The sequence below is a fragment of the Dermacentor variabilis genome, chromosome 8, assembly GCF_050947875.1.
Source record: "Dermacentor variabilis isolate Ectoservices chromosome 8, ASM5094787v1, whole genome shotgun sequence".
NCBI classification, from domain to species: domain Eukaryota; kingdom Metazoa; phylum Arthropoda; class Arachnida; order Ixodida; family Ixodidae; genus Dermacentor; species Dermacentor variabilis.
This window is the reverse complement of record NC_134575.1, coordinates 142,731,866-142,756,903: the sequence shown is the minus strand read 5'-3', so window position 1 is coordinate 142,756,903 and position 25,038 is coordinate 142,731,866. Positions and strand designations below refer to the sequence as shown.

At 45.0% G+C, this 25,038-nt stretch overlaps 1 protein-coding gene across 10 annotated transcripts in view; it reads right to left on the bottom strand.

The window, feature by feature from the left end:
- The window catches only part of LOC142590639 (uncharacterized), a 139,644-nt gene that overhangs the window by 40,628 nt on the left and 73,978 nt on the right, over nucleotides 1–25,038 (bottom strand). For 9 of the 10 annotated variants that reach the window (XM_075702996.1, XM_075703003.1, XM_075702997.1 and 6 more), the window contains 4 exons: nucleotides 20,770–20,996; nucleotides 18,585–18,760; nucleotides 10,441–10,557; nucleotides 9,659–9,760 (listed from right to left, as the gene is read on the bottom strand). In XM_075702996.1, coding sequence (XP_075559111.1) covers nucleotides 9,659–9,760; nucleotides 10,441–10,557; nucleotides 18,585–18,760; nucleotides 20,770–20,996 — 622 coding nt within the window. The remainder of the gene's footprint in view (nucleotides 1–9,658; nucleotides 9,761–10,440; nucleotides 10,558–18,584; nucleotides 18,761–20,769; nucleotides 20,997–25,038) is intronic. The other variant, XR_012830207.1, reaches the window with a different exon arrangement.

Genomic DNA, 25,038 nt, shown 5'->3' with positions numbered 1-25,038 from the left:
GCCACTCTACAGGCGTACAGTCTTCCAGAGGACATTCTGAATGAAGAAAGGTGGGATGTGCAGTGGTCTATGGTAGGAAAAATGAAAAACACTGATGGAAAACATGTTTCACCGAGTTGCTAAGGTGATGCTGGATTAAATCGCGATACCGCATAGCTACGCAGTGTGTGAGAGTATCTTTAGCACGGTGCAAAAAACTAGGACTGAATTACGCTCATCGATGTGCAACACAGCCCTCCAGCACCTGCTGCTAGTGAAGGGCCGTCAGTCTGGACCATGTTTTGAGCAAAGCTACTCCGACAAATTTTTGAAGTGAGTAAAATCTGCTACTGCAAGGTCCCTGCAAAAGCACTCGCCAAACACTGCCTGAAAGTTTGAACGATACACCCCCCCTCCCCGTTCCACCGGAAGTTGAAACAATGTTCAGGCAAGAGGTCTGCAGCAATCATGCGACGAAATGTTGCGTCAGGGCAAACAGCATCCTGTCGACATAGTGAAGAATAAGAGCAGACGTCTACTGAAAACGTCATGACATGGTCATCTCCTATAGCATGCAGCGTTGTAACCAACAGGCCTTGGGGTAGAACTTCCTTTGTCAGGCCAAAATTGACGATGCAGACGCATGTCCGGTTATCGGCGACGATGACGACGGAGTGAGGCACAGTGATATTGCACATCAAAAGGACATCAGGAACAGATGTGGTGACGTAATCACCATCGGGTACAGGAAAAGACAATAGCAAATCGACGAAAGTCAAGGCTTTAGGTGGCAGGCGGACAAAGGCGGCCGTATTAAAGTTGTTCGGCAGTTCGGCACGAATATGCACAAGTAGAGAAAATTCGAGGCAAAGGGTACCGGCAGAACAGTCAATCAAAGCGGAATGCACCGTAAGGAAGTAGAGTCCGAGGACTAGGTCATGGGGACAATTGGTCAGCACTGTAAAAAGAACAGGACGTGGCGGTCGGCAATACTGATACGGGAAGTACACATTCCAGCGACTTCAACAGTGCTACCATCAGCCACGTGCACGGCTCAAGTAGTAGGAGGCATGAGAACCTTCTTCAGTCGACGATGGAGGTTATAACTCATTATGGACACCTGGGTGCCAGTATTTATTAACGCCTTCAAAGGGACACCGTTGACGTGAACATCAAGTAAGTTCTGGTTCGTTGGGCACGTCAGTGGAGGATTTCGACACAACGAAGAAAATACAGCACTACCCCTAGGATCTGCATGGTCAAGTGTTCCATCAGGGAGGGTCCATAATTGGGTGGCGACGAATAGTGGCGTGGCTGGGGTGATGGAGACCAACGGCGCTGAGGTGACGGCGAGTGAGCAGGACAATTGTGATCGACAGATACGCCTGAGGTAGGAGGCATACGGCAAGGCGAGTAACGGCGCGGATTGGCATATGGGCGAGGAGACGGGGAAAAGGAGCTCGAATATGGCAACGTTCAGGCGGTGCGGCAGTGACGAGCGATGTGGCCAATGCGGAGGCAACAGAAGCAAATGGGCTTTTCTAGCAGCCAGCTGCCGACAGGTGGGATTGCCAAAGAGGTCGCTGAGCTTCTCCTTGAAAGCATCTCAGCTAGAGATCTCGTCCTCGTGTGTCCGGAACCAGACATGAGGAGCTCTGCCCAAATAGAATAGGACATTCGCTAGCATAATGGTGGGGTCCCAGCGGTTGTTTTGGCTAACATGCTCATACAGGTAGAGCCAGTCCTCAATGTCGACATTATCTTGGCCGGAGAATATGCCAGGATCGCGGGGTTTGGTAAGAGTAATGTATGTTGTTGGCGGGGTTCCAGGAATAGAAGCAGATGAGGTGTCGTCACCGGGAGCCATGGCGGAAAGCAGGACGGTGCGGTCGCTGCGGAGCTCCGCAGCGAGGATGGGGAACGGCACCCTCCACCAAAATGTTACGCGAACGAAGGATTAACAACTGGAGACTATTTACAAGTATATTTACAAAGGATAATGCAGCGCTGGTCAGTTCAGCTGATAGCTCGAGAGCCAGGGAGTGTTCGTCATCTTCGTCGGGGCGCCCGCATGCATTGTCCACAAGAAACATGCAACGTGCATGTGTCAATATCATGTAACACCACACTGACCCCTGGCTGCAAACACACTTACTCTGACGGCAGATGGATACAGACAAAAAAAAAAAAGACGTGGGGGGGAAGATTCGCGCGAATTACCAGTGAGCCTCCTTTTTCAGAACTCTCTATCATCAGCGCCAACTGCCATCAATGCATGCAAAGCGGCAACGGGGAGAATTCAATTTTCACACAGTGAGTCTGTATGGCGGCGTTAGTAAAGAGCAGCTAGCAAGGCAGTCTGTTTGGAAGCTCCGAAGCTGTGTGACAAAGGCATCAATGAGATTGCCCAGGAGGCATCCAAGATGAATCATCACTAAGAACAGCCAGCAATCATTGGCCTATTTTATGTCCACTGCAGGATGAAGGTCTCTCCCAGCGATCTCCGATTACCCCTGTTCTACGCCAACCAATATCCACTGCAGGACGAAGGTCTCTCACTGCAATCTCCGATTAACCCTGTCCTGCGCCAACCAATTCAAACCAGCACCTGCGAATTTCCCAATTTCATCGCCCCGCCTAGTCTTCAGCCGTCGTCGACTGCGCTTCCCTTCTCTTGATAGCCATTCTGTAACCATAATGGTTTAACGGTTAGCTAACCTGCACATTAGATGACTTGCCCAGCTCTATTTTTGTCTATTAAGGTCAATTAGAATATTGCTATACCCGTTTGCTCTCTGGTCCAAACCACTCTGTTTCGGTCTCTTAACATTATGCCTAGCATTCTTCGTTCCATCACTCTCTGTACGGTCCTTAACTTGTTCTCAAGCTTCTTTGTCAGTCTCCAAGTCTCTGCCCCATGTCAGCATCGGTAAAATGCACTGATTGTATACCTTCCTTTTCAACGATAATGGTAAGCTTCCAGTCTGGAGCTGACAATGTCTGCCGTATGCTATCCAACCCATTTTTACACTTCTATGAATTTCCTTCTCATGATCAGCGTTCCCTGTGATTAATTGACATAGGTAAACGTACTCCTTCACAGACTCTAGAGGCTGACTGGCATTCGTGAACTCTTGTTCCCTTGCCCGGCTATTCATCATTACCTTTGTTTTCTGCATATTAATCTTCAACCCCATTCTTGCACTCTCTCTGTTGATGTCCTCAATCATTTGTTGTAACTCGTCTGCAGTGTTGCTTAATAGAACAATATCATTGGCAAACGGAAGGTTGCTGAGATATTTGCTGTCGATCCTTACTCCTAAGCCTTCCCAGTTTAATAGCTTGAATACTTCTTCCAACCCCTTTCTTTATAGGTATCTTCCTACTTTTCTTGTGTGGGTACGATACGTATTGCCCCAGCATGCAATGCAATAGTTTATATGTGAATGGATAAATTAGCATAAAGAGAGTAGTGTTCTCTGGTTAAATACATACCGAGCTTTTAAAGGTGTCCTTATTCCGTATGTTGCCCTCTGCCTAATGTTGGCTATGTGCTGATAAAATTTAAGGTTAGAATCAAGTTCTACACCTAAGTAGTTACAGGAAATACTATGCATGATAAGATTATTACCAAGGTAGAGCGAAGGAATGAATGCGGATGAACGTTGGTGGGACATGAATAAAACTAATTTAGTTTTAGACGAGTTTATATTGAGCTGGTTAATATTGCACCAATTTAACACATTGTTTAAGTCGTATTAAGTTTTGAAACTAGGTTCCCTACACAAATGTCAGAGTTAGATAGCTGCGTCATCTGCATAAAGAATGTAGTTAAAAGAAAGCAGGCAATTAGGCAGGTCGTTAACATATATTAAAAACAAAGGAGGGCCAAGTATGGATCCCTGAGGTACACCAATGCTTGTTATCATGGATTTAGAAAGAACACTATTAATTCTAAGTTATTGTGTTATAATTTTTAAGTAATTTTGTAACAAAGTTAAAGCTGGACCTGTTATTCCGATAGATTTAAGTTTAAAAGATAAAATGCGGTGGTTAATTTTATCAAAGGCTTTAGTTATATCCACGAACACTGATCCAGCATACATGCCCTTATCAATTGTTATCTTTAATTGTTCAGTTAGGGTGACAAGAGCAAGTTCGGATGAATAGCCCTTGCAGAAGCCGATTTGGAATGGTCAAAGAATACTAAATTTAGATAGGTACTTAGGCGCTTTTCTACCAGCCATTCAATAGCTTTGCTAAAAAAGGGTAGAATGCGTATTGGCCTATAATTACTAATCAAGGCACGGTCACCCTTTATAAATAGCATGGTCACCCTCTTTAAGTACAGGAGTAATTCTACCTTGTTTTAGTTCTTGTGGGAAGGTTCCAGTCTTGAACATTAGGTTAATAATACTTGCGAGAGCATCTGAGGTTAGGTGCACAATTAGCTTGATTTGATTCGAATGCACATTATCAAGACCTGCACTTTTTGCTTTTAAATTTTTTATAATGTTTTCTATTTCCTGTGGTATGGTTGGAAAAGAAAAGAATGAGTGAGGTAGGTGTTGCATTAAATGGTTATATTGCGTGGGTATACGCAAATCCCTGCTAAAAAAAATTCTTCAAAAGCATTAGCAATGTCTTGTGAGGAGGTGTACGCTCTGTCGTTATGAATAATTTCCTTTAAAATATTGCGATTATTCTGCCTATTTAAAAAATCATTTACTATCTTCCATTTCTTACTAATGTCTTTTCCGCATTCTAATAATTTTTTCTCGTAATAAGTTTTTTTTAGCTTTCTTTAGTTTGATAGCAAGAAAGTTGGAAAATGTTTTGTATCTACTACTCAAATTGCCGTTAAATGGCCGTAGTTTTTTCTTATACAAATTGTCTTCTTTGCGCATCAAGGCTAGAAGCTTATCTGACAGCCAAGGATTCTGTGGGGACGCAAACTTTATTTTGCATTTGACTTTGCGGGTGTAGCAGTCAAAATATGATTTTAGTACAGATATAAAGAATGAGAAGGCTGTTTGTGGATCTTTCATATCTACTATAGAAGACCAATCAACATGGCTCAGTTAATAAATGAAAGCTTCTTTTTCAAGTGTCAGCTTTGTGTAAGTGGCTTTGACAGAGTTTTCATTATTCTGATAGTGTAAAAATATTGGGTAGTGATCAGTCAGATTTTGTAACAGGATGCCTACGTCTGGAGGAGACAGCAAATTTGAAAGCGCATGATCGATTATTGTACCATCTTCATAGTTAGTGCACCGCGTAGGCACTTTTATTAAGCATTCGTAACCGAAGCTATTGAAACAATTTGAATATTGTAGGGCCTAGGCAGACGAGCTGTCTGTGAGGTTAATGTTAGTATTGCCTATAATTATAACATTGTTATTCTCGTCTGCAAGGATATTCAGCACTACATGAAGTGCGGCGAAGAAATCATTCATACATGATGAAGGCAAGAGATATACACAACCTATTATCAGATTTTTGTTGTCCACATTAATAAAGTGACTTTTAAGTTCTACCCATACTGACTCACAGTCACATACGCTGAGAAGAAGGTTGTGCCTTCTTTTGTACATAAGAGTACTTAAAGTCTAGATTGCGGCACCGCCATGACAGCTGTACAGACGATTTGAGTATTCTGCTTCATAGTTAGGAAAGCAAAACAGGTTCTTGTCGTGGCCACTTAGCCAAGTTTCCGAGATCCCAATTATTGACCATGAGAATTAAAGTGTTGCGATCAGATTTGAAAAGTTATCATAGCGTCTGCGTATGCTTTGTGCGTTAAAATGAATGATAGATTTGTGATTATTGGACATATAATTATTTAGATCTTTAGTTGTAAAATATGATGACATTGTGAATTTGTCTGGTGGTGCAATTTGTCAAAGGCAAAGGTAGCTAAGTGATCACAGAAAGGTTTGCCTCTAGGTTGACCTGTTTCTTCCTGACCTACTTTACTCTTTCTCTCTTCAAATTGAGGTGAATCCTAGCTCTCGCTAACCTATGATCACTGCACTTTACCCAACCTATCACTTCTACATCCTGCACTATGATGGTATCGGCAGAAAGTATGAAATCAATTTAATTCCTTGTTTCACCATTAAGGCTTTTCCAGGTTCGCTTTCTGTTACTACGCTTCCTGAAAAAGGTGTTCATTATTCTCAGCTTATTCCTTTCTGCAAATTCTACCAGCATCTCTCCTCTAGTGTTCCTAGAATTGACGCCGTAGTTGCAAAATTGCTTGTTCACCAGCCTATTTTTTCCCTACTTTTGCATTGAAGTCGCCTATTACTACAGGATACTGAGTTTACACTTTTCTCGTCACTAATTCAACATCTTCATAAAACTGCTCCACTTCCTCATCATCATGACTGGATGTTGGAGCGTACTCTTGTACTACCTTTAATCTATACCTCATGTTAAGTTTGAGTACGACTAATGCTACCCTTTTACTAGTGCTGTAGAATTCGTCAATGTTGCCCGCTATGTCCTTATGGATTAGGAATCCTACCCCGTATTGCTTCTTATCTGGGAGATCACAATAGCAGAGGACATGGCTATTAGTCAGCACTGCATAAGCCTCACCAGTTCTTCTAATCTCACTAAGGCCAATCATGTCCCAAACAATGTCTAATAGTTCCTCAAAAAGTCCTGCTAAGCTAGCCTCACTCGACAGAGTTTGGCTGTTAAAGCCTCCTGTTCGCGTACGGAGAACCTTAGCACCCTCTGCTGTGTTACAGGTCTGACCACCGTGCAGGTCAGGTGCTCAACCGCTGCTGGTGAATGATGGCCATGGGTTAATTGGAGGAATCATGAGGGAGGGAGTGGCCGAATACTGCACCAGGGAGGCCAATTCCTGTTCTGGTGAGGGAGTGTCTTTGTTGAAGCTTAGTGGGCCTTCCTAATTTGGTTGTATTTGGATTAGTATAGCCCCACTTGCTCTCGCAATCTTATGCCAGTGTCAGGTGTCGCTCCAAGCTTGCAGATGTAGTGCACTGGAGCAGGTCAAACGCAAGCTCACCATCGTCAGATTAAAAAAAGAAAAAAAATTCATAGAAGGATTCGAACTTCGGACTATCGCAACCGACCATTCGACATAGCTCAGTCAGATGGTCACGCAGGTAGCGAGGCTACCTTATTGCCGAAAAGTACAGCCCAGAAGGGCCTACATGCCTAAGAGATCCATTTATTTATTTGCCATCGGCGGGTTTTGCTGATTGCCATATGTTGCACGATAAAGTGCCTATTCTCAATGGTCCTAACATCGTGGTCCCCGAATTTCAGACACGCATGCGGCCTTGAAATCGCCTAGGTACACTATATATTTTCAGCACATTTGAACACCACTTAAAACTTGTGTGAAAAAAAAGAAAAAGGAAAAGGGTTTCAGTGTTTACCGAGATACACGAAATATTTTCAATGAATTTTAACAGCACTTAAAAGTAGCGTGAAAAAAAAGAGAAAAAGAAGGAAAAGAACTTTCAGGGCTCACTGGGAATTCACTTGTTGCGTATGAATGGAGGTACACCAAACAGCTCATGGTCTGGGCTGCCTATCTCAGGCATCTGATACTGAAGCGCTGCCCAAGGCTGAGGCACCACATGAGAGAAGGGTGCATCGGCAGAGACTTTCGCTCAAAGGGCAAATCCTCAGAGTGGCGAGTCGGGCAGCCAAATAATATGGTTCTGAGCCCAAGAAAAGTAGGCAACCTTAAGAGCAGCCTTGCCCTATGGTTGGGAAGCGCTTATAGAAAACCTCCTTTAAGCTATAGTGTATGCGTTTGCAATCAGTTAGACATTGTTTGCGCACTCCTCGAGGGGAAGCTATTGACGTTTCTTCTGCCGCCGCACTTGCAATACTTGCAATTTAGCAGTTGTCCATACATGCTCGTGATCTACAGGAGTACAAACAGAAACCTGTGAAAACGAATATAGGTGCAAAGGTAGAAGAAATAAATGGACGCAAACTACGACCTTTTTTACTTGACGAAAATGTGTACCTGAACTTTGCAACTGTTGTTGCTATGTTACATTTTTTTCTTAATGTTTGTGTATGGGACCCTCAATACTTCCAATGAGTCCGAGAACTCACTTATACAGCTAAACTAAGTTTCAGTTGCTCAGACTGGCATGCATCTGCGAAGGGTCTCTTAAGCACTGTCACTGCAAACAATGTGCACTCGGACTTACTGTTAATGAAACAGGCGAGCACCGTGCACAAACGTGGCATTGAACTGAACATACTGTAAAATTTTATTTACTTATTTATTTCCAATACCCTAAAGGCCCCGAGAGGCATTACATAGGGGGGGATACAATTCACACATGATATTTCAACGTAATAAAAATGACTGAAGGAAACAATCAAGCACAGATTTCGGTAGAAGAAACACTTTGTAAAAGAAAAGATGAAAAAAGAGAAAAAAATAAAACGAAAAGTAATTGGGGTGAGAGTACATGGTACAATTCATATTTACTGTACATGCACTTTTCAACAAGGCACAAGTGGCAGGTGGGTGCGGGTAAATGTACATTTAAAATTTACACATATATATAACACAGGCCAGTCAAGAAGTGGCAGCTGAACATTTTATACATTTAAAAATGTGCGTAGGGCTGATTGTAAGCAGACGGGTCAGTGATTGTTACAATATCTTGAGGTAGGGCGTTCCGTTCATTCGCTGATAACACCAAAGGGGAATTTTGGAATTTTTTGGTCCTAGCAAATATGGAAGACACTTTGCATACATGGTCATTGCGGGTGGACAGATAATGGGCGGGTAAGATGGAAGCAGATGAAGAAGATGAACCACAATAGTAAAGGGAGTGAAAAAAAGACAGAGGGAAATATTTCCGTCGTGTGTCAAGATCTGGAAGATTAAGGGTCTGCTTTAATGCCGACACACTTTGATATGGAGAGTAGGAGCACAAAATAAAGCGGGCAGCCTTATTTTGAATTGATTTGATGCAATCAGAAAGGTTAGCTGTGTGAGGGTTCCAAATAATTGAGGCGTAATCGAGGGTTGTTCTGATAAGGGAGATGTATGCACGAAGTCTTGTGTCACTGTTTGCAAGGAACAGACGGCGTTCTAAAAGCCAAGTTTTTTTATTGCCTTGTTAGTAATATGCTCAACATGCATGGCCCAGCTTAAATCAGATGTAAGAATTACGCCCAGATATTGAAAGGAAGAGGTTCGTTCGAGTATGCAATTGCGTAGAGTGTATACGTTAGATGGAAAGGTTAGCTTGGAATAAAATGTCATGACCTTAGTTTTACCTGCATTAATTTTCATCTTCCATACGCGACACCATTAAGCTAATGTGGTTAAATCTCTTTGTAATATGGCAATGTCATCAGGGGTGGTTATCTGTCTATAAATTACACAATCATTGGCAAACAGCCGTATTGTTGAAGTTATATTCGTAGCTATGTTATCTACCTGCTGCTACCTATGTTCTATGTGCTATCTAGTTCTACCTATATTCTGCTACCTATGCTACCTATGTTCAAAATTTGAGTGGTGATCAGCCAGTGGTTAAGCAGGACAAGTACATCTCGTGACATGACATCAAGTGACATCTGGTGCAGTTACTGATGCAACAGTCAGTTTACCGGTCGGACACTCTGCATCACAGCAAAGAGCTTTCGCTCCCTGTCTTACCTGTGTGATGAGCCTCTGGTGCAGCTCGACATCCTGCGGAGTCACCAGTCCACTGCGTATGTGTGGCTCTCCATGTAGGCACAATGCACACTCCAAGGTGTCCTGCATATCACACACTTCATCTGTTCTTTTCCCCCTATTTGTTAAAACACCCGCATTCAGGCTTTTCATATCACTCTTACCTAAAATCGAGCCCCTCGACCTTTCATTCTCCATGCTCATTGCATAACAAGCATTCTCATCCCTGGCCACCTTCACGCCTTGAAGAGGACGGTACATTGGGCACGATGGTATTCCATGCTAAAGCTACTGATGGCGCGAAAAGGCACGAACACATGAAAGATCCCCGGACAGTACGTGCCTTGAGGTCAGCTTATGGTGTATGCTTCCGAGTTCCCATACTTTGTGGCACTTGCAGTTGAAAGGATTTTCTGTATTCGCCGCCAGGACCACAGGTGGGGCAAACAAGAAACCAGCAGATCCAAGAGATTTCATTTCCAATAATTTTGTTGAGGGACCTCGAGACAAAAAAACCTTCCAGCACTTCAAGTCATTAAGACAGTTTTGTGCTACAACCTGCTAGCCTCTGCATTAGCTCAAATGGCAGAGAAACTGACTGCTCTAGATTAAAACTTCAATCCCTGGACTAGGACGAATTTTTTTTCAACTGCGAAGTTCACTTCTGCGAGAACACTGACACGATTCCCTTTGTATCCTGCTACTACCAGCTGCATGGACTGCCACTTCTTAGATGGAACTGTAACAGCCAGAGCTACACTGACCTTGATGGTCTGAATGATGGACTGCACACGGTGCGTCTTCATCAGCCTCCGAGTCAGGTGGCCCCTAGCCATGGCGGTGAGTCGGTCAAAACACCGGCGCCACCTGGGGTGCAGGGACTGTACAGCACACACATAACAGCTCACTTATTTGCACTTAATAGATATTCAGTGGAAAAGTCGCATCACATGTGCGCAGATCTACAACGTCATTTTTTTTTTGTACAATGAAGCCAGGTCACTCCCAAAACACTTAATCTAGTGAAAAACGATAACGACAATGATGACACTGATGACTTACTTGGCATTATGACTCTTTTAGAATTTTAGAAATTGTGTCTCCCCCCACCCACTTGTGCTTCAGTGCCCTCCACACCTTGCATACTATTTTTAAACTATACCTTTACCTGCAGGAGTGGCGAGTGATGGGTCGGAATGTGAAAACACAAAAGAAAGTCCCCAACTTTTTAAAATGCTGTGAGGATATAAAGAGTGTACTTCACCTACAAAATCAGCTCTGATGCACCCAAATGGCTCGCCAATAAGCATTTAAGTTTGTCTCCAAAAGTACAAACGCTTCAGAAGTGTGCCTTAAGAAGCTGAGGGCCATATATATTCCTTGCAATAAAATTAGGTGAAGCAATGTTTTTAGCCAAATTATAATGTGAGAAATCTTACTCAGGCAATTTACCAGCTATTTACAGTTATGTTATCCTTTTTAAAAAATACAAAGACTCGAAGAAAAGCAAAGCTGTCGTTAAGGTGACCAAAAACTTGCTAAATGTAGCGACGTCTTCATCAAGTTACCAAGACTGGCATGGATGGAAGGATGACCGTGGAATACACAATGCAACAAAGTGCACACCTACATTACGTATCAGAATCTGAACAGCTCAAAGGCAACACGAAAACAAGATCGGACAAGCACTGTCAGGACTTGTTCGGCCTGATTTTCGTCCCCACGTTGCCTTTGCACAGGTCATGTTCAGTGTGCATTCCATATCAGCAATTATTGGGGCGCGTGCGCACACACACGCATGCATGCACGCACGCACGCACGCACACACACACACACACACACACACACACACACACACACACACACACACACACACACACACACACACACACACACACACACTCATGTTCGTTTGCTGCGTGAACGGTCTACAAGCTTTTCTGCAGCAGCAGTCTATAATATCATAGAGAAAGTTTCTTTCTTGTGAATTTGTTTATCAGCGTTTTTTGATGTGCCTCCAAGAGGGGAAACTAATTTTGAAGGCCATGCGTTGTTGAAGGCCATGCGTTGCTGTAGTTGCCGGAAGTGATAGAGCCACCATGTTTTTTAAATATCCTTCAATGGGAGGGGCATAGACGACGAGTTCAAAGTTTATTTTTCTTACGAACCAGGCAAGTAACATCGCCAAGTGTTATACCGAACGATCCGGGCCATATAAAGTGCTTAATTGTGTGAAATTTGAGTGAGAACAGAGCAGCAATAAATGAGAAAAAAAACATTTTCCATTATTTTAAGAGAAAAAGACACCTCCTTGTACTAGCAGTACCAACTTTGAAAGCTACGTGTCAATGCCAAGATGGGCTCCTTAGTCGTCAAATGCAAATAACGCAAATTTACACACTGTCAGTGAATTGGCCTTGCTTATACTAAGACAACCTGCATCTCAAGCATGCACGGGCTTCTAGTCACTTCTAATGACCCAAATGCCCTGCTGAGAAGACAAGTAAACAGAATTAACCCTTTCAGTGTCACTGACATGCCAGTACATTTCCCCATTTCTGTACCGCCATGTCACTGACATACCAGCACATTCCCCACTCTCTCCACTTGCATGTGCATAGTAACATGAAGTTGGCACGGCTCTGAGGTAGTTCCAACATGTGTACATTTCTGGGAGGATATTTTCTCCTCTCCTTGGGTCTGCTCGGTCAGGGATATTGTGAGTGACACTGGGGAACACACCACTTCGAGGGTGTGGTTCTACTGTGCAGAGTGGGCGCCTTCGCAGGTTTTGTACACTACCACAGCAGCAATTCTCCCTTCCCCATATTCTCACCATAGCGCAAGGCCATCACTCTCGCATGTTCTCGCACTTGTCCCAAGTTTACAGAAGGCTTTTTTTTTTCTGCTTTTTTTCCCCTGTCTTGCGCTGTCTTTGCTGCAGCGTGCCTCCTTTCGAGCAATGAAATGAAGGTGCTCCCTTTGTGGGTGTGCGTTCTCCAAGATGGCTCTGCCCTCTGTCATATGTCGTTCATCTGTTCCATCTGAGGCTCTCTCTGCTCCAATTGGTCAAGTGTGAATAAAGAAAAGCACCCCTTTTTTGAACATGGCCACGTGACCGCATTGAGATGGCTTTGAATGCGAGCTAAGCTCAGATTATATTTAGATGACAGCTTGTCATCCGAGGAAGAACAAACTTCAACCGCGCCAATTTTTTACCTTGACACGGCAGCGCTATCACAGAAACGTGCACGTCAAGACGAGACTGGGTGGGAGGTAAGAAACAGAGATAGGAATGTAAGGACTCTATCAAGAGGGAAATTGCCATTATCTGCGTCATTTTTTTCCCTTCTGCATAAGCGAAAATAAACTGTTGTGTTTGCTTCATAATATCCAAGAAAAAAGAAAACAACATTGGTGTTGCGTCACTTGCAAAAAAGCAGACAGTGAAAGGGTTAATAGGGGCGCTCAAACCAAATCTAACACGAACAACATTCAAGAAAAACAACCTTCGAGTATTGAATCAATGTATTGAATATGTATAATTTTCTATTTCTAAACAGTGTGAAGTATCAAGGTTGCTGGAATCTTTTCAGCAAGATAAGCTTATTTGCATTACTTAATTGATACGTCTAATGCCACTAACAACTGGAGGTCAGGTAAACTGAGGAGCTTGAAAATGAGAAACAAGTGAAATCTATCACATGTGGTGCTGCACAACACTGACAGTAATTAGACAGCAGACTTCCACTAAATAAACTCTGGTTATTTCAATTTTTCAGTTAATTTGATCCCTACTGAATGTCCCAACCGGTGCCCATGCATTTCTATGGGTCCAAACGTTTGCTATTTCGATCCCGAGATTGGCCTTTGCCAGATAATTCCAACTTGGCTGGCTGGTCAGCACGCACACGCCTAACCAAAATGGTGAGCTCAGTGATGACTCCAACAGAGTAAAACCTTGTTAAACTGTACCCGCTTAAACAGCACTTTCGTTTAAAAAGTAGTAAAGTCAAATCCCCGACTCAGCGGCCATTGAACATAATGTGGTTTGTATCCGCATAAACAGTACCAGCTTATTGCATATGTATTGGTTGGTATAGTGAACGCATAGTGGTTCCACTTTTCATCACATAAACACGGTGGTGCGTCATCTCCATAGGGTGGCCTGACAGAAAAAACTTATGGGGTTTTACGTGCCAAAACCACTTTCTGATTATGAGGCATGCCATAGTGGAGAACTCCAGAAATTTCGACCACCTGGAGTTCTCTAATGTGCACCTAAACCTAAGTACACAGATGTGTTCACATTTCGCCCCCATCAAAATGCGGCCACCTTGGCCGGGATTCAATTCCGCGACCTCGTGCTCAGCAGCCCAACACCATAGCCACTGAGCAACCACGGAGGGTAGGCCTGGCGGAACAACAGCCTCCAAGCGCCCTGCGCGTTTGCGCGTGAAGCCACATGAACATGAACATCATTTCAGCGCCATGCCAGAGAGCGTTATGGCATCGTGCAACCAAGGACTCACGTCGTGCCAAAGCTTGAATAAAAAAAGATGCCGGGTGCTCAGCATAGAAGAAAAATTAGACATTGTTCGTGCTGTCGTACGTGGCACGAAGAAGTCGGCGCTAGCATGCGACAGGGATCTGCACTGACTACGGTGTGTGGCATTTGAAATGCGAAGAAGCTGCTCGGCGGTGCTGCTGCGACCGCGAAGAGGTGTCGGCTATGAGGTTTGACTTTTCGCCATTGTTGCTTCTGTTGTTGCTGAAGTGTCGACTAGCGACTAGAACGGGCAATTCAGGCCCGACAGTGGAAGAAGCTGCGCGTTACTTCAGCTTCATGAATGCAATCGTCACGACGAGAACAGCACCCCACAATGAAAAAGGCACCCCGCGACTTCTGCAGCGCTACCACGGGCATGCACGGAGAATACGTAACGACAATGAGGAATGTGCCATGCGAGTGTTTGCCAAGAAGAGGGGGCTGGTGGCTCGCAGCTTCAGTAAGTTTGAGGCTGCTGTCGTCGCTGCTAGGCCGCCGTGGCATCAAACAACAATAACACTTTTGTCATGCGAAGTGAATAAATACTGCATGTCTTTTTCCGCTTTCATCGCACTCTCTTTGAGTTTCGTTTTTGACAGGTAAGTGGGCGATCTCTTGCTATTTCGGTTAAGCAGTACTACTATTTAGTACATACTGTTTCCAAGCTCCAGCCAACTACGGTTTAACGAGGTTTCACTGTAGCGGCAGCATCTGTTGCAGCACTTAGGGTAGAATGAATGAGTTGAATACATGTCAGCTCCAGTCGAGAGCGCCTATTTTCGCTGTACCTGTGCCGGACACAAAGACAAGAAGGGGTGAGTGTCATTGCTTTTAAATTCTGGCACGTGTCTGGGCTGTGGCTGCGCATGGCTTTAAGTGCGGCAGAGCACATAGACAGCTGCGCACCCTGCTTTAAAGGTAATCTGCCGCATGTGCAAAGAGTGGGCGTGCCAAGACGGCGTGCACCATGTAAGCTGTCTTCCTGCGCATTTAGTGTTGGAGGTTGCGTAATCTCGAGTTTCAGTGACCCGTTGGAGCGAGAGGCAGACGAAGCATTCGCTCCGCATCGCCTGCACTTTTCATGATAGCGTCGTTCTTGTGCGAGCGCCACTATCAGCTGTGGGGGCAGAGTGCATGCGAAGGCATGGATTGCTTTGCTTAGTTCGTACTGTCGATGTGAAGATATGGTCGACATACGTGGCACGAAACAGTATCATTCGTTACACACTCGCAAATTTATCATAATAAATTGTTTTCTCATTCAAGTTTGCTTCTTTTGATTGCAAGATAATTTGGAAAATTCTGCAGTCCTTTTCTATGTAAGAAAAATAAATCAGTGACTGTACTTGTTTGTAAAAAAAGTCTAATTTCAATACAAAGAATTTTCAATATAATGAAGCAAATTTCCAATTTTACCGACTTTGTTATATCGAGGTTTAACTGTATTTGAATATCAGTGCAGAATAGTTGTTTCAAGCTAAATGCACCAGCCATGAATCTGCCCCCTCTAACTTATATTTAAAATGTTACGGCTAACCAGTGCACTTAGTGAAGTACATTCCCATAATACTCCCGGCAAAAAAAAAATGTTTGCCTACCTCAGCATCATTCAAACTTCACAGTGCAGGTGGATGGTGTACAATGTATTATTTTTAAGATATTACACCCAATTTCACGAGAACAGAAGTATTCTCTTAGTACTTTGGAGCAATTGCATTTTGATTGAGGCTATTATTTTATTTTTGTGTATTTATTGTTGGATCATGAAGTACAACTAGGAGTAGGTCTGAAGTTTATAGATTATTTAGCTTTTCATTTCATAACATTTTATGATCTGATATTGGCAGTCTTATACATAAATAATTATATATAAGTGTTTTGTCATGCAAGAAACACAACAGAAAAGAAAAAAGGCCCCTATTTAAGGCCATATTCGAAGCCATATTTAAGGAAAGGCCACTTTTACTGTGTGTTCTGCTGTAAATGGCACACTGTTAGGGCCATCAAAAAATATCAGTGATAGTTCACTACACTTCAGGACCCATAATAACTTGTTTATGGGAGTTCAATGAAAGTATCTTTTTACACAAGAAAAATTTTACTTTTTGTCATTGCTACACCTACTGTCATTGATCTACAGTACATCTCTACTGCAATACATGCCTCAGTCTCGAGAGAAGTTGATGTGCTTATTGTGTTTATTGTTATACGAAAGCTCTGCAGGAGCGCCGAACATGTGGCTTTCACCGCACTGCCACATAGTTCTTCCTATTGCATTTCCTAACTAGACGCCAAAACTTCTACTCAAAATGTGCATTTGGAGTAAAAGTTTATCCTGTATACTACAGGCATTTCTTCAAAGATCTGGACCCTTACCATCGGTGCAGAAGAATCTTACTTCATTGCAGCAGTTTTAATTTAAGCCACACAGCTGCCCTGTAGTAGCCAATGAGGGCATGTTATTACAACCAGGTTGTAAGAGTCTAACAAGAAGAATGAGTGCAACAGTCACAACAGCTCTTGTGTGAGTGACTGGATTTGTTACACTAATAAAAACTGTCTGTAAATACACTACGTTTCTACAGTGTGGACACTATGCAGCATCAACTCACCCAGAAAAAGAAATACTGCTCCGTAGCAAACTAAAGCCTTCGGTTCGTTGTTGGAAAGTACACATTGTGGGGATGCGTGACTCACGCGCGTCCCCAGATATCTTGTTTTCCCCCCATCTCCTGCAATCCCGCTTCGCCGCGTGGCCTGCGTGACGCCCGCGGCGGTCGATGTGGTTGAAGCGCGGTGCGAGAGATGGCGCGAGTGTCGCGCGCCGCTGCGGGGTTACTCGGGCGCCGGGAGACAAGGCGCTCCCTCTTCCCCGGCGGGTCGGCTGAGAGCGTGGACGTGCCGCGCGCCGCCGACCCATGCTTCTGCGAGACCGCCTCGCGTGGCCGCCTTGGAACGCGCCATCGTCCGCGTGACCGTACACGCGAATGACCAGGCGTTGGGGTCCAGCATGGGGCGAACATATTCGCTCGTTTTCCGGTCGCGGTGCGTCGGACTTCTAGATTTGTCGCGCACCCATCGGCATGTTTTGTGGGTAGCAACTCGGCTAGCAGGCATTGATCTATGAAAGGTGCAATAAATGCCCTTGTGATTGTTTGCACTACTGGGTTGTCGTTCCTTTGTCCCAAGAGCATGGGTGTGAGAGGACCCCACAACATACATGTCAAATTTGCCCCTGCCACTATTAATATTCTTACGGAAGGATAAAAGATGAGGAAGGAAGAAGAAGATTGTGAGACGCTGGCTGCTGCGTGTTGCTGCTGGTCAGCCATCTTGAACACATTGACTCGGCTTGTATATCTATTGTAAAAACACTCTGTCTATACTCCCAACATCCCTGTAACAGTAACCACAACATACAAGGTGCTTCACGTATGGCCAAGCTCTGTGCATAAACAACTGTACTGCAATAGAAAGGTGCACTGTCTTGCAAGTGCATGCAGGGGTTAAGAGTGCACTCGTGTTGAGCCAGAAGCCGGTGTTACACGTAATTTATGAATCGATGCCTTTATCATATTGATAGAAAATAGAATAACTGTGCAGGACATCTCACTTGAAGTGTTGCAAAAAGCCTAATAACCTTGCAGGGAACCAACTTACATGAATTCCAACTTCGGCAGTTTAATCAGACATTTCCCCCGACTTTGCTCATTAAAATAAGATAGTCCCTGACAATTCCATGTGCTCAAAATTTCCCCAACCTTTCCAGGTCGCTAAACACCCCGCAGTCTGTGGGGAGCACGCACATCCATCCATACTCAAGTCGGCTCAATTGCACAGTGTGGGCATGCCAAGAGCAGGTGGGCAGGCTTGGAAAAGGCACACTACGCCCTCTCCCTGTTTTTTTGTCGTTCTCGTGACATGCGTGCCCCTTTTTGAAAACTTGGAAACGTATCCAACGTGCGAGGAGAACATTCAGCACAGGAAAGTAAAAACATAAAAGAGCATCCATGAAGGAGACGCCCTCTCTGGCACCTTGACCTGACCTGACGTGAACCTTGCGGATAGCTGCCACAGCCCGTGAGTGACCTCACTGCCCGACTATCAGGCACAGCAAGGCAAGCCTATTTAGGACATTTTTAGAGTGTGGCCCTTCTTTCTGCAAGTGTTGCTTATTACTGGCAGCAATAAATATTTTTAGAGTTGATGACGCTGGTTGCCTTTATTCGTCCGAACCCAACGTAGCTGCGATTACACGCGCAACGGGTAGGGGAGTACTACGGAACGACTGTGTGAGGCTAGATCTGGAGCTTGCCTTGGACCCTAGCAGTACAGAAAGCAAAGCCTTACGAGTCTCACCTGTCGTGTTTCCGACAGCAAGTCTAGGTGAATGGATGTGCTGGCCAGCGACGAGTCCACTCGAGAGTGGTCCACATCTGAGTGCCTCAACATGGACAGGTCAGCCGGTAGGCTTGTGTGGTCAGAAGAGTTGCGGCCACGAGGGCTGTGGCCACAAAGACTGTGGCCATCTGCACCTGCAGGGTGATCAAGCAGCACAAGCAGCGGTCACAAGGGTATGAGTGGAAGCACACAACCCCGCAATCACTTTTGTTTTATATTTACGATACGGTTGGCAACTTCAGACCAATTTGGAGTTCTTCGGATCTGGGTATCTTGTTGCCACACCCTCTTGAGACATGGGACACCCTCTTGTGACACGAACTCTGTTTTGTGATGATGAATGACTCAACAGTTGTGATTCGCTGTGTGCTACGGTGCTAAACAGAATGAAAAGGTGTTGAGTAGAAATTATGCATCGTGGGCTTCGTTAATTTCCTGGACGACCTTTTTCAAATGCACACACACACACGAACACATCTTTTGGAAAGTACCGTATTTACTCAATTCTAGTGTGCCCTAGATTGTAACGCGCACCTGTTTTACTGACGAAAAACAAGGAACAAGACATCCTCGATAGTAATGCGAACTCGTTTGCCGTGACCTAAAGAAAAGTCATTTACAGCACCATGCACCTCATTCTTTCATACAGAAATACAACTTTCTCTCATTTGGAAAAACAAAGATTTATTCCCAATACATTAAAGTTGCAATAAATAAAGAAAGTCTCAGTTTCACCTGAAAGGATAAGCATGGACTGCGAATACAAATTAGTAGACAGCTATACGAAAAGTAAGGATAGTTGTTTTATAGGCCGTATAAACTTTTAAACATTCACTTACTAACTAAATTAACAAGCATGGTGTCACACGCGCACAAGCAAACATGAACACATATCGCACAATGACCACGGAAACTCTTTATCAGCGGTAGCAGGAGCAAGCAAATCATGGAGCGAACTGAGCTTTGTGCGGCCTCTCGCTTCAATGCGAACTAAGTGATAAGAGCACAGCGCAATGCGCCTATATGCGTAGACACTCCATCGCAGATGGCTTTCAAGATAGGCGCCGCGCGGCCGCACCGTACGTAGCAGCCGCCGTAGTAGAACACATCTCCTGTTTGTGCAAGTCCCACACGCAAGTTTTGGGAACTCCGAACGCCCGTGATGCGGCACGATTTCTGTCCGTCTCCGCACATGTGGTCACTTTCCTTTTAAATGCGGCATCATGATGAAGTCGGCATGTCTTTGTAGTCAGCACTTCCATGCTGATAGCTAAAACGCAGAAAACGGGAAGACGGACAGTGCAACGCGTACTACAGCACATGGAGGAAGCTACAGCAGCTAGGCTCGAAGTGCATACAAGGCAGCCATTTTGAAATGTCGATGGCAATACGGTAACGCAGATTTAGGGTCGTACTCAATTCTAGTGCGCACGCCATGCTTGGACCCAATTTATAGAAAAAAAGTGTGCAATAGATTCGAGTAAATACCGTAAGTTGCAAGAATTGAAGCAGACCACAACTGCACCGCTGGTTGCTCTCCATTTTTAGTAGCATTAAAGGGGCCCTGACACCAAATTTTTAAGCTCGAATTACACACTGCACATAATACCATACATGTCCCATAGCAAGCTGGCAAAATTTGAGCCCATTTGACATGATAGAAAATTTATATACAACATTTTCATGTCACAGTTGAACCGTGCAGCAGTCTAGGAAAACAAAATGTGTTCTGCACAGTCAATCTCCACAGTTTACACATGGTATCGTTTTCATATGTGTGCCTTGGCAGTAAGTCGAAAACGTTTCTGTAGGTGTTAAAAAAATGTAGTAAATTCTGGGATTCTACGTGCCAAAACCACAATCTCTCTGGTTGGTGCTGCTTTCATTAAGCAAGTGAAAGAATTGCAGGCTCGATGCAACCGCAACGCACTTGAAGTGCAGCTGGGTCCCAGAATGTATGGAGCAGGGGGAGCCGAGCACAGAGCACACGTGATTTGGAAATGTTTCAGAGCAGAGGACACAGTTTGGGAGCTGAAGTTTAACTTCGGAGTTAAAAGTCCAACACAATGTAACTGTCATTTTAACAATGATTATTGTTATAGAGACGCTTCCTTTGGTACAGAAACTGGAGGCATCCACTTACTGGGAGGCATTATTGAACCTGCTGTCTGCGATTCCAGTGGTGTGTCGTCATCTGTACAAGATTTCTCCTCCCCTCCCAATGCTATGGAAACAGCTTCTTCTCGCAAAACTGAAAAGCCACTCCGGTTGACCCTGGTATAGTCCAGTGCGAGTGTCTGGCACAAAGTCTGCAACTTCAGCTCGTGGGCAGCAACCATGTCGTCTGCCGTCATGCGCTGATCAAGAGACCTGCAACACCGGGAAGTGAGCGAGCGTTTATCAAAGCACCACATGGAAACATCAGGTGCGGCTAGCATGACAGATATCCATGTGAGGAGCTTATATGAGCTCATAGTGCAAACACAACCATACACGCAAAATGAGTACAACAAAAGACAAGATATGGAAAAGTATCTTATGTTTACTGGACATCTGTGCTCTGTGCTGGCATCCTGCAAAACATCTGCCAGGATACTGAAACCAGTGCCTGCACACATTTAAATCTCTTATGGAGACCGAAGAAAAGTGACCCGGTCACAGAGTTGATTTAAACAAAGTACTCTAGTCATGTCAGTCATGCAATGTAACAAACTGAAACTCTCATACCATTCACTACTTTCTTTTTTTTTAAGCTTTCTTGCGTTTCATACATCACATGCAATATAACTGCGCACTTACTAGTGCTCACATGCATTTTGCCGTAGTTTTAAGGCAGGAGTGTTTCACACGTACACTCTGTTGCATGCAGACCATGCAAAACTGTGGAAGCTAGCACGACTTTTTGAGGTATCTCCACTCGAAACAAGAAATAGTTGGGTGTTATTTGCCAGCAATCAAGTGAACTGTTCCATACTTAAGCACAGTAATAAAAGAAAAAAGTTTCAATCCATAAAAAGAAACTGCATTATACAGCTGTTAATAAAAATTATCTAAAACATTATAATATCACTGCTTTCATTTTCGGGTTTTTCATTAGCAGCTCGTTGTGACAGCCTTGTCTTATGCCTCAGAAGCAAAGTAAAGAGACAGTTCACGCAAATTGACACCAGAACAGAACCGCGAGCCATCGCTTCACATGTCACGGCCAGGCGCTGTCTTTATTTTCTTCTCATGCAGGCTCGCGCTATCCAGGTTCTAAGCACCACCCAAAGGAGAGCACTGCAGGGCCCCCCACCTAGGCTAGAAGTTGAAACCGGACTGAGGGCCGCCTGTGGCAGGGGAGGAGCCAGCTGTTGAATGAAGGAGGTCGGTAAGCAAGCGGAGCAGCTCTGCACAGTGTGGTGGTATAAAGCGCGCGGAAAAATTCACAAGCCCGAGGAACTGGCATAACTGGCGCAGTGTTGTAGGCTGGGGATAATCCTGGATGGCCTTGTCATGGGACGGGAGAGGGTGTATACCCTCGGATGATACGTGATGGCCAGAAAACTCAAGCTCAGATATGCCGAAAATACACTTGGAGGCATTCACAAGCAGGCTGTACTGCTGTAGACATTAGAACAAAGCACGGAGATGGTGCTCATGATCTTGAGGTGTAGGGCTGGCGATAGGATGTCATTAAGGTACGCGAACACAGGGGGAAGGCCCCACGTGACCTCAGCAATGAATTGCTGGAAGGTTTCAGCCGAATTGCGGAGTCCAAAATATCCGCACATAGTTAAACAAACCCAAAGGCATCGTGATGGCAGTTTTAGGTATGTCGGCAGGTTTGATATGAATTTGGTGGTACGTCTTCACCTGGTCCGCTTTGCTAAAAATGGCGCAGCCGTCGAGGCGTGATGTAAAATCTTGGATGTCAGGCAGCAGATAGCTGTCGTGGATAGTCTTGGCATCGAACAGTCGATAGTCTTAACAGGGGTGCTAGTCATTGCGATCACGCTGGGGCACTAGATGCAGCAGAGAAGCCCATGCACTGGACGATGGGCGTATAATGCCGAGCTGCAGCATGTGGTCGAACTCTCCCGTTTGGTGATAGGTAGACAGTCCCCAAACAAGCAGCATGGACGAGCAGCTGCTGGTGGACTACAGGTGACAATGCGGTGTGTCACCATATGTTTAGGCACCTGAGTGAGGTTGCGTAGGTTTGCTAACTGTGAAAAATCCGCCAAGATTTTTTCTAACGCAGAGGAAGGTATCAGCGTTCAGATGCCCGCTGACGTCAGTCAAAGTATGAGGGGAAGACCGAGCCAATGATCGGGTGAATCACGTCCGCGATGACGAAGATCCATCAAAAAGTGCAGTGAAGGCCACACTTTTCGAGGGTGAGATCGGAGTCCGTACACAAGTCGAGGGTGAGAGATTGGAGTACGTACGTCACTATAGATGGGGCATTGGCAGCACGAAGTGACTGCCTTGGTAATCTGAAACAATCAGCCTTAGTCGGGGGAACCACACTGATTTCTACACCCATGTTTATAAGGAAACGGATGCTGGAGAATTTGTCGGTTAACATAAAAAAGCAGCTGGGATGACAATCGAGACCACACGCCGTCAGTGATCCCAGCGGGCATTTCCCGGCCACAAACAGGGAAGCGTGCACTTTGTGGCTCAGTGTCGGAAACACCGGTAGTACCAGTGGAGAGGCAAGGGGCTGGGAGTCGGAGCTTGACATGAGCGCGAAAGAGGGCGATGACCAAGACGAGGCGAACGGGTCCCCTGGGAGGGAGCTCTGGAGTGCGGCGACTGAGGTAGCAAGCTCATCGATGTGGGCCTCAAGGCACGAAATTGCCGGGTTTGTAGGCAATAAGACAACAGTGACTGACGTGGAGGTCACCTCATGAACCTGATCAGCGAGCTTCGCCAGGCAGTTGAGGGCAACGTCACCAGCCACTGCGAAGGTGAGGCAGATGGGCTGGGAAAAGCGTTGAAGGAAAAGCTCTCGTCGCAACTCCGAGTGGGTGGGGACACCGCGCTGCCCGAGAAGCTGTCACATCTCGCGCAGCAGTTGGCAGGGTTGCCGGCCACCAAGGGCCTCCTCAGTAAGCAGCTGCTGGAAGCGGGTGCGTTCCGAGGGCATGAATCTCTCCATCACCTTGGTCTTGAGGTGCTGATATAGTGTAGTGTCCACAGAGGTGGAGAAAACGTTTGAGAGCTCGCTGGCAACATCAGGAGGAAGGACTGAGGTGACGGGGTAGTAGCACATTGTTTGCGAGGTGATGCTGTAGAGGCAGAATTGCGCGTCAATCTGGTGAAACTAAACTTGTGGGTTCTGGGGCCAGAAGGGTGAGAGGCAAAGATACAGCAACGGAACATCCTGCAGAAATGGTTCCTGTTCCGTGGAGCGTCTGGGCGGATCAGTCATTGTGTTCGTTCTAGGTCACCATTTGTAGGCTTATGCCTAAGGAGCGAAGGAAAGAGATAGCTGACCCGAACCGACGCCAGAACACAACCGCGCGCTGTGGTTTCGTGTGCCATGGCCAGGCGCCTTCTTTATTTCTTTCTCATGTGGGCGCACGCTATCTGGGTTCTAGGCGCCACCCAAGGGAGGGCGCCACAGCCTCAGACACATGCTTATGCAAACATGTGTGATCACTTGACTTGACCAAGAAATGTGCGCATTGATAACATTTTGCTTCCATGGCATTGCACACCAAGTATGAAATGGAGACACCAGGTCCCACATTTTGAGACAACCGTAGTATAAAATATAAAATATCTTACATGTGCTTTCCAACTTTCATACTCGATGTGGGTAGTATATTTACATGCAAGAAGCATGTGGTAGATTTTCTACAAATTTGAAAGTATCTGGGTGTACTTATTAAAGACAGCTGCATGTTCCAGAGGTGAAACCCCTAGTACTCCCAGAAAACAGAACACTGGTGCCACCTAAAGAACTACGGGATGCTCCTGGTCAATGATAATAGGATAGCCTGCAAAGAAGTCTGCAGCTAGCCCTGCACACAGCACTAGATATCTGCTGCTGCTGCAAATCATTTTTTTTCCCCACTTGTTTCGTGAACATATGAATCTCCCGAACTCGCAGAGAATGTGTGCAGAACAATGTGAATGCAGGTGAAGAAAATGCCTGCCACAGTAATTGTGCTCAGATGCTGCATGCATCCTGGAGAGAAACCATTGGTGTTTGTCATCGTCCTATAGAGCTTTGTATAAAAATTACTGGGCAGAAATCCTATGCTGGTGCCTACAGCAGCTGCAAGCATGACGCAGATGTGCCAACCTTAGAACTTGAAAAACACCACCGTAAAAGTAAAAAAAAGTTGAATTTTATGGGACTGTTATGTTGACTGTTTGCCAAAGATTTGTGGACTTTCTTCTTTGTGGACGCTTTGAA